The sequence below is a fragment of the Antechinus flavipes genome, chromosome 6 (genome assembly GCF_016432865.1).
Source record: "Antechinus flavipes isolate AdamAnt ecotype Samford, QLD, Australia chromosome 6, AdamAnt_v2, whole genome shotgun sequence".
In the NCBI taxonomy this organism is placed as follows: domain Eukaryota; kingdom Metazoa; phylum Chordata; class Mammalia; order Dasyuromorphia; family Dasyuridae; genus Antechinus; species Antechinus flavipes.
The window spans coordinates 64,616,593-64,634,076 of record NC_067403.1 but is presented as its reverse complement, the minus strand read 5'-3'; the positions used below and the strand labels follow the sequence as shown (position 1 = coordinate 64,634,076).

At 37.1% G+C, this 17,484-nt stretch overlaps 1 protein-coding gene across 1 annotated transcript in view; it reads left to right on the top strand.

The window, feature by feature from the left end:
* The window catches only part of SLC7A11 (solute carrier family 7 member 11), a 111,507-nt gene extending 95,010 nt beyond the window's left edge, over nucleotides 1–16,497 (top strand). Inside the window, exon 12 of the mRNA XM_051964190.1 lies at nucleotides 12,887–16,497. Coding sequence (XP_051820150.1) covers nucleotides 12,887–12,957 — 71 coding nt within the window. The 3' untranslated portion in view covers nucleotides 12,958–16,497. The remainder of the gene's footprint in view (nucleotides 1–12,886) is intronic.
* Nucleotides 16,498–17,484: the final 987 nt, after the last annotated feature.

Here is a 17,484-nt window from a genome sequence, read left to right as displayed (position 1 = left end):
TTCAATTCTCCTATACAACATTTTAGGTTAACAAGTTATTGTGAGCTAGCTTGGGAACTTGGACACCATATTTCCAAAGAAAAGTTGATTTGCAGTTATAAACAACTTGCATTCAAAACAAAACAAAACCATCTTTTTGAAGAACAACCAGTTTCAAAATTGAGGGTTGCTCCTCTCTGAAGTGAATAATTTTTGGAAAGAAGAGAAACATTTGAATGCAAGCCACTAAGTAAGTCCTTTCCAGGGGCTGATACCACTTTTGGAAGAGCCTTGCCAGGACATTTATTTCAGACAGAGAGTAGCTCTTTAAGATTTTAAAGCTATTAAGCTCTGTTAAAGAATTTTTAGATAAAAATGTTATTAGGTATGTAATGACCTACTTGTACTTTCCAATCCCTTAAGTAACTTAATTACAGTGGTTCAGGATTGGGAATAAAGGCAGCTTAATCAAAATGCTGTATTTCAGAGAATCTAAGGTAGGGTTTGTACATGGTGGTTGTTTAATAATTGTTGACTGAAATCCCTCTCCCACCCCACCCCTAAAAAGTATGTGGGGAGGATAAACAGCTCCCTTTAGGAGAAAGGGAATGAAGACTCCATGATCTTTATTATCACAGATTGACTACTTATGGCTTTGTTTCACCATAACTGGCTATAACTCTTTGTGAGCAGGTTCTTCTCAGTGTTCTGTATCAAACCTTGTACCTGGCACCTAGCGCAGGAGCCGTTGTTTGTTGCATTGTCCACCCTGTGTAGAACATGGGCACATCCTGGGACATGTATGTTGGGCTGAGTTGCATCAGTGTCAGATTGTAGCATGATTGGGAAAAGGGTTAGATATGGAGGTGGAGGATGTAGTAAAGATGATAAATAAATTAAAAGTGTGGGAACTACATGGTGCCATAGACACTTATTCAGAATCTAGCTGTCTTTGGCAGATTAAACATCTTCATTTTTTCATTAGTGTTTAGGATTTTGATTCAGTTCACAGCAACAAGTATCTGCCATGTAATAGGATTTGCTCTAGGATTTGAGCATATAAAGACAAAAAGTGAGATAACCTCTGTCAGAGGAGGCTTTGTGAACCATTATGAACCAAGAAAATCCAAACTATGTGTAGAATGGATATAAAATCATATGAATATTTCCAAGAAACCTCAATTTCTCTCATTCTTTGAGATTTCTTCTGTGGAGATTCTGTTCTCATCTCAATTGTGTTTTGGTCTGCTTTATCACCATAGTACCATATTTCAGGTGTTTTTCCAGGGGAACTGGGACAGCTTGGGCAGCTTTCTGACTTTACTCCGCCATCTTAGCTCCATCCCAAGAATTCCTTGAATATAAAGTCATATGGAAGGTTGGGGAAGACCAATACCAGCAGGGAAACATGGGATATGTCAGCATTGGAGACCAAGGACCCACTATCTACTCAATCTAGACTCTGTACTCATTTATCCTCTCCCCATTTTTGCTATTTAAGTTTGAACTTTTTTTTTTTCCGAGTAATATTTTGATAGATGCTGTTTCCAGAAATTTTGAAGAATTAGATTAACAAAAATTTCTAACAGGTTCGTTAATAAGTATTCTTAGCCCAGTCAAAATATTTCCCTTGAATTTTTATTTTTTTACATTTTTTAGGCTGTTCAAGAAATCACCTCTTCTTGGAAAGGTCTAGTTGAACAGTGAACAGTAAAATTGTGTGGCAGGCAAATCACCGAAGCTTCCTTTTAGTGTGCCTTTTCTCAACTTAGCTCTTGTCAGGGTGAGCTTTGGTATATTCTTTAAATGAAATGGCCCTTTCCCTCTTTAAGATGATATCCTGGAGCACTGTGAAAATCTAAGACATTTCTAGTCCCCAACTCAGTGCCTGACATAAATGGTGCTTAATGATATGAAATCATGTTAAAAACATAAAAGTGGCAGATATGCTAATTCTTGAGGGAAGAGTCTGTTTTTCATTTTTAGGGTATAGTAGGTATTTAACAAATGCTCTGTTGTTGTTTTTAACTTAGAGAAAAATCTATAATGCCCTTACAGTTTTCCTAGAGCAGGAAATTTTTATGTGTCTTGGACCCCTTTGGCAGTGTGGTGAAACCTATGAAACCCTTCCAGGATAATGTTTTTAGTACATACAATAAAATATAGAGAGTTACACAGGAAACCACTTATATTTAAAATAACATTCTCAGACTATATATGTATATGCATGGACTCATACATGTCATATATATTCTATCTATATTGATCTAGCTATAAGTATATAATAGAATATATGTATATAGAATCAATGAATTATTATAGGTATATAAATCCATATAAGAATCAATAGATTTTTTTACATATTCATTTCTATTTCCCTTCTTCCCTCCTTCCCTGCTTCCCTCTTCCCCTTCTTCTCTTTGTCTCTCTCTTTTTCTCCCTCTCTCCCTCCCCTTAATTCTTGTTATTTCTGTTTCTCTTCTCTCATTTTTCTTCTCTTCTTTTCTGTCTCTTATCTCTCCATGTGTGCAGGTATGCATGTATGTACATATGAAGAATGCCTGGTCTCAGGGATATTATGAGAAGAAAACAGCTGGCATTTAGAGCCTGGTTTATTGATTTATGGATTTTATCTCATGATGAGATAATGAAAAGAGAAACTCACCCCCTGCCAAGCATTGGGAGGTGCATTTGCTCCTCTTCTGCCTCCCTGAGGATGCTTCCAGCCTGTGAGTCTTTCCTGCTTCTGCTCCTGCTCCTTGCAGCTGTCTTCTGCATTTCACACCTCTTCCTTTCCAATTCCAGCTTTTGCAGTTTCCTCAGTTGATTCCAATTCCCTCCTTTCTTGCCTACTTGCTCCTCCCTTTCAAATCTCTTTGTAGCATTGTTTTCCCCCTCACTAATCTCTGAATGTGTGTGTGACCTCCACGTTTAGCTCTCATCCTTCCTGAATTTTACTAGCAATACTGTAGTGAGTGATTTTGAAAAGGAAATGGTATTGGAACCTCCTGAGTATCTGGGGATTTTCTGATTTAAACCAACATCTTATCAGTCATTATCTTTATAGCTTCCTTGCAAGAGAGTGCCAAAAAGTAATGACTTCCTCTGCTTTTGTGTTATTCTCTACCCATACTCTCATGAAATGCCGTTGCAGTAAAATACATGAAATTAATATTTATTGTCGGTGTAACCAAAAAAAAAAAAGTGTTTGTGTGTATATACACACACATATACATGCACACAAACACATACTTGCATGTTTGTTTACATACACAGACATGCAATTACATATACACATGCACATATACATACACACACATACCCATGTACACAGGTATTCTGAGCCTCATGGATAAAACTTGTAAAGCTTTTTTAGAGAGGAATCACATGAGCTCAGCTGGAAGGCTTTCCCCCATTACCTGCTGTGCTAGAACTCAGTCCTTTCCTGCTGCAGGTTCTTATTTCTCGGCTGGACCTGGGCTTCTTTAAAGTTTTTTTTTTTTTTTTTTTTTTTTTTTTTTTTTTTTATAATAAATTTTATTTTATTTAATAATAACTTCGCATTGACAGAATCCATGCCAGGATAATTTCTACACGACATTATCCCTTGCAATCACTTATGTTTCGTTTTTTCCCCTCCCTCCCTCCTCCCCCCCCCCCCAGGATGGCAAGCAGTCCTATATATGCTAAACATGTTGCAGTATATCCTAGATACAATACATATTTGCAGAACCAAACAGTTCTCTTGTTGCACAGGGAGAATTGGATTCAGAAGGTAAAAATAACTCGGGAAGAAAATCAAAATTGCAAATAGTTCACATTCATTTCCCAGTATTCCTTCTTTGGGTGTAGCTGTTTCTGTCCATCATTTCTCCAATGAAACTCAGTTAAGTCTCTTTGTCAGAGAAATCCACTTCCATCAGAATACATCCTCATACAATATCGTTGTCGAAGTGTATAATGATCTCCTGGTTCTGCTCATCTCACTTAGCATCAGTCCATGTAGGTCTCTCCAAGCCTCTCTGTATTCATCCTGCTGGTCATTCCTTACAGAGCAATAATATTCCATAACGTTCATATACCACAATTTACCCAGCCATTCTCCAATTGATGGGCATCCATTCATTTTCCAGTTTCTAGCCACTACAAACAGGGCTGCTACAAACATTTTGGCACATACAGGTCCCCTTCCCTTTTTTAGTATCTCTTTGGGGTATAAGCCCAATAGAAACACTGTTGGATCAAAGGGTATGCACAGTTTGATAACTTTTTGGGCATAATTCCAGATCGCTCTCCAGAATGGCTGGATTCGTTCACAACTCCACCAACAATGCATCAATGTCCCCGTTTTCCCGCATCCCCTCCAACATTCATCATTGTTTTTTCCTGTCATCTTAGCCAATCTGACAGGAGTGTAGTGATATCTCAGAGTTGTCTTAATTTGCATTTCTCTGATCAATAGTGATTTGGAACACTCTTTCATGTGAGTGGTAATAGTTTCAATTTCTTCATCTGAAAATTGTCTGTTCATATCCTTTGACCATTTATCAATTGGAGAATGGCTTGATTTTTTATAAATTTGAGTCAGTTCTCTATATATTTTGGAAATGAGGCCTTTATCAGAACCTTTAATTGTAAAGATGTTTTCCCAGTTAGTTACTTCCCTACTAATCTTGTTTGCATTCGTTCTGTTTGTACAAAGGCTTTTTAATTTGATATAATCAAAATTTTCTATTTTGTGATTGGTAATGGTCTCTAGTTCATCTTTGGTCACAAATTTCTTTCTCCTCCACAAGTCTGAGAGATAAACTATCCTATGTTCTTCTAATTTATTTATAATCTCGTTCTTTATGCCTAGGTCATGGACCCATTTTGATCTTATCTTGGTATGTGGTGTTAAGTGTGGGTCCTTGCCTAATTTCTGCCATACTAATTTCCAGTTATCCCAGCAGTTTTTATCAAATAATGAAATCTTATCCCAAAATTTAGAATCTTTGGGTTTGTCAAACACTAGATTGCTATAGTTGACTATTCTGTCTTGTGAACCTAACCTTTTCCACTGATCAACTAATCTATTTCTAAGCCAATACCAGATGGTTTTGGTGACTGCTGCTTTATAATATAATTTTAGATCAGGTACAGCTAGACCACCTTCATTTGATTTTTTTTTCATTAATTCCCTTGAGATTCTCGACTTTTTATTGTTCCATATGAATTTTGTTGTTATTTTTTGGCTTCTTTAAAGTTAACAGATCGTATGAGCCCCTTTAGAGGGACACAGAGCCTCCCACAAGGCTGTACCCAATATTCCTAATATACCTCTGCCAGGAGTGAGATTTCGCTGACCACCATTAGGAAGTAGCAGAGAGCTGTGGTAGACTCAGAGGTAAGAGGATGCTCGGAGCCTGAAAAGCAGAAGCTGAGATTTGATTAATCTTTCTGGCCACAGGATGCCAGTGTTGAACCACTTTTTGCTTGATAGCGTTCCTCTGATGGAAATAAAATGTGCTCTTTAAGGGAGCCGTGGGCTCGATGGAAAGCGTTTTTTTTTTTTTCCTTTGCCAGCTGTGATAGAGTAGTTAATTCCTCTGTTCTTTCTTTCTTTTTTAAAAACATGAGCTTCTTGTGCAGGAGGGGAGGGGTAGATACCTCTGTGACATATTCAAATCCACTGTGGTAGCAGAGAAAATGACAAAGTACAGCCTGAGCCCGGACCCATAATCTTTTTTTTTTTTTTTTTCCTATTTTATTGGTGGCCTCTGCGTCTCCCAGCAAGAGAATGAATGCTTACGCTAAACATTTGGGGGATGTGGAGGCCAGGTTTCCTGTACAACACACTCGCCTTTAAATAAAACCCATAATTATCTATGTCAGCCTAGAGCAGTGCCGGCAGAATTATTAAAATCTCTGTTCTGATGGACGATGTTGTGCTTCTGTAGGGTCCCACGGGCGCTCGTCCCGAGGAAGGTGTCGGTATAAATCCGTTTCTTAGAAATCGGGAGGGTGCGTCTGACAGACTTTTGGTGGAGTCCACAGTGTGACATTTTTCTTCCTAACCCTGGCTTGTAAATTAATTAAGCTTGTTTAGTCATTCTCAACATCTGCCCAGACTACCTTAGTGGTCAAAACTGCACATGCTGCGGGGATCAAGTGAGATTGTGTGTTTGAATGCCCTTTGAAAACGATAAAAGCACTTTTCATATGTAAAGTATTATTACAATTCCATTTTCCAAGAGTGGGAGGGGGAACTCTTGGCCTTGCACCTGGCAGTTAATATTTCACCCATGTATTAGCTGTCTGCTGCTGTTCCCACACTCCTACCATATGTGGCTGGGCAAATCAGAGCCAGTAGGCCTGTTCCTGCTTCAGTCTTCCAAGGTAAGCTCCTGAACACAGAAGGTATTGCTAAAAATACACAAATAGTGTTTTATGCTGCAGCTTTCAGATAACAAAATCTCTACCACGTGCTGCCTCATCTGCTCCACTTTATCTATTAATAGCCAGAACGGTATCATGGGGTTGTAATCTGTGGCCCTCAAAATGCTTGATAAGCATTACTGCAAGTAGGGGGATGGATGGTCATCTTCGTGCTTTAAAATTGAACCTTTGAGTGTACAAGCATCTGTGGAGGCCCACTTGGATAGGCTGAGTGCTCTACCTTAATGATAATTTTCTTTTAAAAAAGGTTAATTGGTACTTCATTATATCCCAGTTCTTCTCCAATAATCCTTCTCCTTTAATAAATAGTCAAGCAAAATTTAATAGGATACTAGCTCTCTATGACAACCATTCCAGATAAAGTCCATGTCTTAGCTTACATGAGTAATGTGTGTTTTTCCCTTCATCTTCTGGGATCAAGTCATGATTAGATGTCTTATTATTAGGCTTTTTATTAGACCCTTGGATTTATTATTAGATCCTTAAACTTCTGATTCTTCAGTGTATCTCAGAACTTTAACCTTCATTTATACTGGATAGGTTGAACTCTACTGAGATGTAAATAGCTTCTGATTCTTCATTATATCTCAGAACTTTATACTTGATTTATATTGGATGGGTTGAACTCTACTGAGATATAAATAGCTTTATTTTGCAGATGAGGAATATAAGGCCCAGAGAGGTAGATGAAGCTGTCCAATGTCTGAGAAAGGATTCAGATTCTGATCTTCTTGACTCCGAGGGCTAGCACTCTAGCCATTTCACCACCTTCTATCTCAAGAATCCAAATAGCCAAAGAAAGTGACAAGTATATCAAGGGAATATTAAAAAGTAATTGATTCCAAGCTGTCTTTTAGTGTTTTAGGATTTGGGAAGAAGGGTTTGCTGGCATTGCTGAATGAGAAATCCTATTTGTGCGTAAAAGGGCTTCTTTAGTCAGGAGTAAAGGAAAGCAGAAAGTGTGGTAGGAAGGCACGGAGAGGTTTTTAAGGTTGATTTTGAGAGAAAGCAACTTTGGCAGACATACCATTTAATTCCAAAAAGGAGTGAGGGATTGGCAAGGGCAAATATGCATTCTCCAGTGTTTCAGAATGACCTGCTGTCCAGTGTGGGCCTGGTTTTTCTAAGGAACCAATGTGGAAGGTAGAGGATAATTACTCAGCCCCTCCTGCCATTTGGTCAGTCATTGTAGGCCAGCCTGTCTCATGATCTGCTAGTTTCTGCCTGCTCCCTTCAGTCATATTTCTGCCATCAGCCTTTGCCTACAAAGGTTTCAGCAGCTGCCTCACTGTTAACCAATTGCTGTGTTCCTGGGAAAATTCTGTTTAGTGGATTGGTCTTGTTCCCAACCTTGTTCTTGAAAAATGGGATTTTACTCTGCCTAATTGCCTCCTCTGATATTACAAGCCAGGAAAGGTTGGTTTTGACCTTTATAAGGGACCTCCGAATTATAGTTACTCTACTGGGGAGATGCATAGAGGATAGGAGAAGTGAGGAGAGAGAATTGGGGCTTTATAACTATTTTGAAGGAAAAGAAATACTAACTGTTCAGCATTTGGAGAGAGGGAATTGACATACAACTAGAAAGTGGGTTTGTGGCACATCTCAGTGCCCAGAGGAGAAACCTTAGGGAGAAATGCTTACATCTATCCCCTTCTTTCATAGGTCGCCATAGTCTGATAATTGATTTTCTATTCTTCTCTAATCTCTCCCATGACAATCTAAATCAACTGTGTTGCTAAATCAACATTTCTAAAACATAGCTTTAACTCTGCCAATTCCCTATTCAAAAAGATTCAGTGGCTCCCTATTGCCTCTAAAACAAAATGCAAATTGTTCATCTTAGCAATTAAAATCTTGCATTCTGTCTTCCAATTTGCTGTTGAGTGGTTTTTAGTCATATCTGACTCTTCACAGCCCCATTTGGGGTTTTCTTGGCAAAGATATTGGAGTGGCTTGCCATTTCTTCTCCAGGTCATTTTACAGATGAGGAAACTGAGGTAAACAGGATTAAATGCCTTGCCTAGGGCACACAGACACAGTAAGTGTCTGAGGTCAGATATGAACTCAAGGAGTTGAATTTTCCTGACTCCAAGCCACTCCTAGACACCCCCTCAAAAGAGCCCCCCAACTTTTCTTTCCCTTTTGTGTCCATATCTTCCAGCCAGGCTGCCCTTATAACTGTTCTGCATATAGAAATGCACTCTCTTAATACCTGCTTTTGTTGTTCCCCATGCCTGAACTCCTCTTCCTACTCACTTCTTCTTAGTATCCCTAACTTCTTTTCAGCCTCAGTTCAAATACTCCCTTCTTTATGAGGCTTTCATGATCTCCCCAGTTGTTAGTACTTTCCCCTCTTCTTACATTACTATATATATTTTGTTTGGTTTCTTTGTGCTTGAAGTACCCTTCCCATATAATTTAACCAACATTTATTGAGCACCTGCTGTGTTCCAAGAAAATGAGATCAGCTGTCAACCATCCCACTTAAAGTCGAGAGACTTTTCCTTTCCTCACTTACCTAACACCCAAGTTTACTATCATAGTTTCTTCTGTTGAGAAGCCGCCTCATCTCCAGCTCTAAATGGTGGTTTTCTACACCCCGAACCTCAGCCTTACTGCCTCTATATGTTTTGAGATTGTAAGGAAGGCCATTAATTCATTGTCTCATTCTAAACCACATCATTGCTCTTCTCGTCTCAACACCCTATTGTTGCACTCAAACCTACAGCGTTGAATCAGAGCAAATGTGTTGGAGATTAGCTTCCAAATACTCTGTGGTTGCCCTAAATAGAATAAAGGCACCTGCAGGTTTCACAGCCCTGCAAGCAGGCCCTATCTGTTGAAAGCTGACTTTAAAGAGAAAGGGAATACTTTATTCTTGTTTTCAGTAAGTCCATGATTTGTGACCAGATGTGAATCAATGGTGTAAACAAAATAACAGAAGGGCCAGAGGGAAGACGGGACTTATTGTACACGACTCTCATGTCTAATCACACAAAAGGCCGGTGAAAGACATGGAGGGATTTCTTCTTAGTCCTCAGTTTAGGAGGTGGAGGAAGATGGGGTATTAATGTGCTGCAAATTCCTGTTCATTGCTTGGGACTTTAACAGGATTACAATTCACTCTTCAACATCCAACCACTCAGCCAGATGACCTGTTCACCACACTGCTGAGAAACCCAGAGTCTAAGCCTGTCTTTTACTTAGGTCTTCCCTTCTCCAGGCCAGTTCCTAATTTATAAAATGAGAAGATTAAACTAGCTGACCTCTTTTGTGAGCAATGGACTCTGATAAGACTATAAATCCCTTCTCAGAATGTTTTTAAATGCATAAAAACAAAATGCATGTGTTGTAGAAGAAACCAATTTCACAGGAAATGTAGTCATTAAAATATTTTTCCTACCCAACTTCATAACTCCCTTAAAATTAAAGTAAGAACTCATGCTCAAAGGTCTCCCCCCCCCTTTTTTTTTTGGCTGAGGTAATTGGAGTTAAGTGACTTGCCCAAAGTCACACAGCTAGGATGTGTTAAGCGTCTGAGATCAGATTTGAACTCAGGCCCTCCTGATTTCAGGGCTGGTGCTCTATTCACTGCGCCACCTAGCTGCCCCCCAAGGGTCTTTTCTAAAACAAAATCTATAAACCTATAATTCTGTCTCTCCTCCTTAGGAATTCCTCCTCTCTCTCTTCCCACGGGCTGTTGCCACGGGGAGTTTGTTTCCTCCATCCCATTCTTTATAGACCCCCTCACTCTGCTTTTCGTTTCACCTTGAATGGATCTAAGGGGCAAGGCAATTGAGAAAGAAATGAGGATTGAGGGAGAGAAGGAGGTCAATTGCCCTGTACAAAGGATGCTTCTTAGCTAACCCTGCTACTTCTTCAAGCCCCTGTGCAGATTTTGCCCTAATTCACACATGATAATAATAATGTAGAGCTAGGAGAATTTCCCTCATGCTAGAGTTGAAGAAGTTGAGTCCCCCATGAAGTAAAGTCATTGGCATGTGACCATTAAAGTACTGGTCCTGCAAGTAGGAATTTGCAGAACTGATATTTTTAAATAGGTCCTTTGGTTCTTATTACTTTGCTTTTTACATTATACTCTATGATCCTATTTAGCCCAGAACTCCCAATCTTTGATGCAATTGTCATGGAACCTGATTTTCTTTTTCTTCTAAGATAGTTTCATTTCTTTCAGTCTTTGAACACTCAAAGATTCTACATAAATTCCATCTCTTCTTCCTGTTTATATCTTCCTGGTCCCTTAGAAGTCGCAGAAAGTTTTATTGAGCTGCTGCTAGCTAATTCAACCAATTTATGTATGCTTCTATCCTACATACAACAGGGTATTAGGTAGCAATGGCCTTCTATTCTTGGGTAGGATTGGGTGGGGTAGGGGGATGATTTGACACAAGCCTCTATAGTAGAAATATTATGGAACCAAGGATCCTGAGGTCATTCAATTTAAAAATAATTTTAAATGTGGTCTTATATTTCCAGGCTTGAGGGAGGAGAGAGGAATCACTAACTAGTGGAATCAGAATAGGTCTCTTGTAGAAGAAGATCCTTCAAATAATCCTTTAAAGGAGCTAGGGACTCCACAAGATAGAGATACAGAGGGAGGTCATTCCAGGTATCAGGAACAGTCTAGATAAAGACATGATGGTGGGAGATGGAATAACATCATGAATGGCCAATAGAAGCAATTTACTTTAGCTGCAACTCAGAGGGCATGAAAGGAATTAATAATGAATTCTAAATCCTTCTACTAAAACAGTGTCAAGCTATGTACTTAGACTTCTTGGTAAGGACTTGAGATTATTTTTTGCCTTCTGGGACCACTCCTGATAGAAATTGGTTCTTTTTATCTAAACTAAAAGTTCCCAAAATATGTTCTCTGAAAATCCTGGGAACCCTTTCAGGAGGTCTATGAGGTCAAAACTATTTTCACAATATTACTAAAATATTTTTTGCCTTTAAAAGCAACTACATAGCTATGTGAGGCCATATTTTCTTCTTTATTTAAATAGATATTGGGTTTAACTTGAAAGGAGACTCACACATGAGATTAGAATGACAAGGCAAAGTAAACCTGAAATATTTTGTATACTTTAACAGAGGAGATTGATATGCTGATAGTAAGAAACTACAAGAGTGAAGAGATGAGGTATGATAGGATGAAACAGACAGGTAAAATGTTTTGTTTTGAATCTCATAATTGAGAGTATCTTTTTGTTCTTCATATAAATGGAAAGTCATCTATTTAGGAAAATGAAAACGAATCACTTCACTTTTTTGTCTCCGTTTTCTTATCTGTGAAATGAGATTAGATTAGATGCCCTCTTAAATTCTATTCTATGTCTTAATTACCACCCTCCTCCCTCCCCCCCCCCCCAAAAAAAAAAGCAAAAGCACTTAGTAAGGGGTAGAGATTTAAAAAAATAGTGGAAAAAATACTAGCTCTGTCTAATTAATACTTAACTGGTATTCTTGGCAACAAAATCCCAAGTGAGGGAGAAAAGCTTATATCAGCCCAACTGAGAGATTAATTAAGACTGGCTATAACGACAGAAACTTTGATACTTTGGAGCCAGTGGGGAAATTCTGAGGAGCAAAAGTGATCCAAGAAGAGTGCTCCAATAAGATTAACTAGGCAACAGCCTGGATCCAGGGGTAAGAAAGATTGCTGGGGAAATAGCAAATGATTTTACCCTATTAAAAGTGACAGGCCAAATGGTTCATGTAAACTCTCACTGAATTTTATAGCATAAAGTTTCCTCTGTTAGATATTTTCAGATGTTTGGTTCAGAAATGAGAAACTTGCCAACAAATGGGTTAATTTATCATCACCAAGGAGCCCAGAAAGAGTAGGGAGAGAAATGGCAAAAGTGATATTAATTTGAACCTTATGTGAGATCCTGATGAAATAAATACTCATACAAATCACCCAGTTTGCTTAAGGCACTTAATGTGCTAAGTGTTAGGGATACAGATTTTAAAAAAAAAAAAAAAAAAAAAAAAAAACTTGTTTCTGCCCTCCAGGAGTTTACAATTTAATGAGCAATAGGAAGCTGAGAGATGGTGGGGAAGAGGGAAAGTAGAAGGAAAAAGTACTATTCCTAGGACATAGTATAGAATTCAGTCAGAGAGATTTCAAAGTAGTACAGCCAGGTGAGAAATGAGTTGCTATCTGACCTAAGCTCTCTATGAAGGTAGAAGATCAAGGCTGATGAGATCTTACAGGGTTTATCTCAATAATGAATTTTTGAGTGCAGGTTAGAGAAGTCAGTCAAGAGAAGTTACAAGATAGTTCAGCCAGATGAAAGATGAGAAATGCGACTACTGTGTGTTTTGAACATTTTGGCCAGGAACAAGGACATTGTCACTGTACCGATATGTCTTCTGGAGTTTTGCTTTTCATTTATCTCTAATTATACTTTTTTCTTCTTCTTCAAATTATTATTTATAGATAGAATAACCAGAACCCTGCAAATATTGCTGGAAGTTGTACCCACAGAAGATGGCCATAATAAGTCATGATCAATTGAATTCCAAAGAAGGCGCCATATGTTGATGTTCTACACTTACCTGTTTCTATCTGAGGCGAAATGAAAATGAGAAACTGCTTCTTGAGATTCCAGAGGATTACAAGACTGGGTTACGGCTTAGATCTCAAAGGAAACAAGTATTTCCAAGCAGTAGTTTTCTTATGTGTTCAAACCTGTGTTCAAGAAGTTTAGGTGTACCTTCAAGTACACGTCTAGAGAGCCATTCACACTGTCCTTTTTAGGGGCAGACACCTTTTGTGGGCAGGGGAAGGAGAGATAATGACAAACCACTCTTATAATCTTTCTCCGTGACATTGCCTAACTGAATCCTAGGGTCTTCAAATTGAAGGCCATGGGACATTTTCTGTATTACACGTGTTATTTTTTTTTTTTTTCTGTTGTTGTTTTGTTTTTTGGTTTTAATGGTTTTACATGTTCTAGGTAGATAAACTGTGAAAAGTGTTCTCTGCTCTTTGGACTTGTCACTCAACTTGATTGTGATGTGAGATTGGGTGACAGGAGTCCATCTTAACTTTAAATCTTCAACCCATAACTCTTCCTTCTTGTTTCATTTGCACTGTACTAGTCCTCCAAATAGTCACACTGGCTTAGGTATCACTATTCCTTTTTTAACAAACTGAAAAGGGATGCAACTCTTTTTTTTTTTTTTTTTTTTTTTTGAGTGCATTAAAAGAGAGGCGCTTTGGGGCTTTTTTTTTTTATCAGTTTTATTCAGCAAATGTGCTGACCTGAAAACATGATTTGTTTATTTATTGTGAAGATTTTTAATCATAGGGCCATGTAAGAAATTAGGCAAAGTCCTTTTGTTCCTTGTGAGGAGGATGAAACGGAAAGGACCCAGGTCTTCACCCTTTTCCAAATCAGTCCATTTTAAATTCTCCCAATAAACAACACTTTTAGCACTAGATGTTTTTAGGCCCTATCTCACCTGGAAAAAAAATAACTTCCTGTTGAATATATAAGAAAATATATTTTTTTTGAATCTTCAAAGAACCAACATCAACATTTAAAATGTTTCACCCAGGTGGGGAAATTGCCCAACCACATCCTTGCACTCATATCTGTATTGTATGCACTGTTTCTTTTTTAAAAGGAGGAGATTTTTGTATTTGAATACTTTTACAGAGTGATAAATTTAAAGTGTTCCTGTATTTTATACATAATTTTATTAAAAAAGAAAACCAAAAACAGTTGAATAAGATTTTGGTGTATTATACTGAATGAACATTCAACTGGGATTTAGATGATTTTAATTTTAGGGCTGTCTCCCACAACTGAGGGTAGGTGACTTTGACTATACAACTTTATCACAATAGTCCTCAGTTGCTTCATATCTAAAATTCAGATTTATGGCTGAACTTTTGTATCTTGTGAAACAGAAGATGGAGGCGAGGGATAGAGTAGAAGGAATTCACTTGGGGATTAGCTACCAGGGACAAAAAGCGCACCTTATGATGGGACTTTGGTACCATCTGATTATTTAAATGTTGTTGATGTGGGATAAAGTTCAGGTTTTCCTGGTCTAATTAAGGTCCTGGTAAAATAGAAGAGATGAATTGTTAACATCTCCAAGTTTATGTTCTATGATTCTACAAACTGTTCAAATTGTTTGAGTAAAAATGTCTATTTACATGAAAGACTGAGGGGTAGGTGTGTGGAATATTGTTACTAAAAATTGGATGTGGAATTGTTACTAAAGATTGACATTTTGTTCAAGAATTGTCAGTAATTTCAATGTAGAGATTAATTTCAGAGGGAAAATATATATTTTTAAATGAATGAGAGAAAAGTGTGTATATGTGTGTATGTGTAAGTGTGTGTGTACATGCACTGTACTATAGGAGAAAAAGGAAAGAAGGAAAAGAATCAAAGTAGTGTTGAAGTTCAGAAACTCTAATGTTATACAAGTCTAATTAACGTTCTAACAGTGAGCAGATTCCTGTCCTCTATCTAGATGGTTTTCATGATGTTAATAATAATAGCTAGAATAATAGCTATAACGGCTATCATTATGATCCTTTACAAATCTCATCTCACTTGATTTTCACCATAACCCTGTGAGGTGGGTGCTGTTATTATCCTCCCTTATTGTTGAGGAAACTGAAAAAGACAGGTTTTTTGTTTTGTTCTTTTGAGTAGGGAATTTAATACATCTTTTTGTCTTAGTGACTTTGGTTCAACAAATATTTGGTAAATGACTTGTTTAGGGTTTCACAGCAAGTAAATATCTGAGGACAGATTAGAACTCAGGTATCTCTAACTCCAAACCCAGAGCTCTATGGACTGCTTTACCTAACTGACCTCCCCATTTTACAGATATGAAAACTGAGTTCTAGGGAGAGGAAGTGTCCAAGGTGACCTAAGCATAAGATGAGAAATTTGGACTAAGGTAACTTTTGAGGTGTCCTCCAATTCTTTGTTTCTACTTTGGCCAACTCTGCTTCTTCTTTGCTTCCCCTTGTTAATATTCTTGTACCATATTGACCAAAGCCAGATTAATCTTAGTATTTCCTGTAGAAATTAATATCTTATTACCAGCGACTTTGTAACAGGATAAAACCACTATTGAATATACTTTTTAAAATTAATTTCTTTTGAGACTTTTGGGGTTAAGTGACTTGCCCAAGGTCACATAGCTAGGAAGTGTTAAATGTCCAAGGTCACATTTGAACTCGGGTCCTCCTGACTTCAGGGCTGGTGCTCTATTCACTATACCAACTAGCTGCCCCATATACTTTATTTTTAAAAATGAATATCCGAATGCTATTATGACATCATTTTATTAGTAAAATCATCATATATTTCACATTTTAAAAAATGGATATGTTAGAATGTTATTATGACAAGATTTTACTGGTAAATGCCCTATTAAATATATTTTGCATTTTTGAAAAATGCTATGCTGCAATGCTATTATGATGAAATTTTATTGGTAAAACCAATATTAAATATATTTTACATTTAAAAATGAATATACTGATTGCTATTGTGAAATAATTTTATCCAGACTAAACATTTTAGTTCAGTTGACAGTTTTTAAGAGTTATGGAAACTAGTCAAATTTTCTGTGGGGAAAATGTGTAATTGAAAGATTTATTTTGATAATTATTCAATTTTTGTTGTAGGTGGTTTTGATATCATATCTTTCTAATTGAAGAAATACATATTTTTATTTGTAGGTTATTTTATATTGCGCAATTTTTTTGATTGATCCATTTTGTTTTTCTAAATAGCAAAGTATTTAATTGGGACAAAACTACAATTAAATAATGAAACTGGAAAAATAAACTGCTTCTCCCTTTCTTGATTCCATCTAATGAAGGCTTGCAATCTCAGAGATCCTCCTGCTAGTGTGGAAGGAAGGAAGAAAAGTTGTGGTCCTAAGTAACAAAGGGTTACATTGTGACTAGAACCCTCTTTTAGCTCTGCCCCTGACAAATAGTCGGGCCATCTGACTGTAATTTTGCAAGCACAACTCTATAAATATATATCTACATAGTAGCAATTTAGAATGGGCTAATGGTAACTGTGGTTGGCATATTAATTAAAAACCCACATATAATAGATATGTAATTTTTTTTTGAATAGTGAATTTAATACATCTTTATATCAGTAACTGGTTCAACAAAAATTTGGTAAATGCCTACTTTTTCAAAGTATTTTGGAAATATGATATTTTTAAACTTTAAAGTAAAATATAGCAAAATATATAAAATAATATTTTTTTAGATTCATAGATAATTACTAACAAAGCATTGTTTGCATTAGAGCTTTTAATCCAATTTTCAAAGAGTGGTTTTTTTTCCCCAGAGATCTTTCTTTTACTCAAATGAAGCCATTCCAAATGATAGCTGACTTGGGTCAGTCATAAGTACCGATTTTTGCATTCAGGACGGAAACACAAAATGAACCTGGGCAAGTATAACAGTTTCTGTTATACTAGTGTTAAAGGAGGAGAGGACAAAGTTCTCCTAAGAAAGCTATACATTTCAACAATTCTTACTAAGTGGTTGCTAAGCTCAGCTATTTCTAAATATTGTAAAAACAAAAACCTTCAAGTTCAGGCTATTCTCCAAATTTCAGCACCCTGGGTCAAGCCCTATCCTAATTAGACTCTGATTTCATCATTTGGAAGTACATGATGCTCTTCATGTACTGTAGATGGTGAGACTCCATTATTAAATTTAAATATTTAGGATTTTTTTGGTGGGGAAAGCAGGGGAAGGGAAATGATGGTGGTGGTGGTGAAAATGAATTAGGCAGATCTTTTGGCAAAAGATGGCACTTTTTTCCCTATCTGTAAATGGAATTTTGCAGGCTTTCATCTTGATGTATCTGGTAACATCCAAAGTGATTATCTCAGAAAATAGCTTAAAGTAGAGAAAATTATATAACTCAATGGAAATTCTTCTGTGGCTATAGGTAGTGTTCAGGAAGGACGATTTGATCTAATTTTTCAATTTTTGTTGTAGGTGGTTTTGATATCATATCTTTCTAA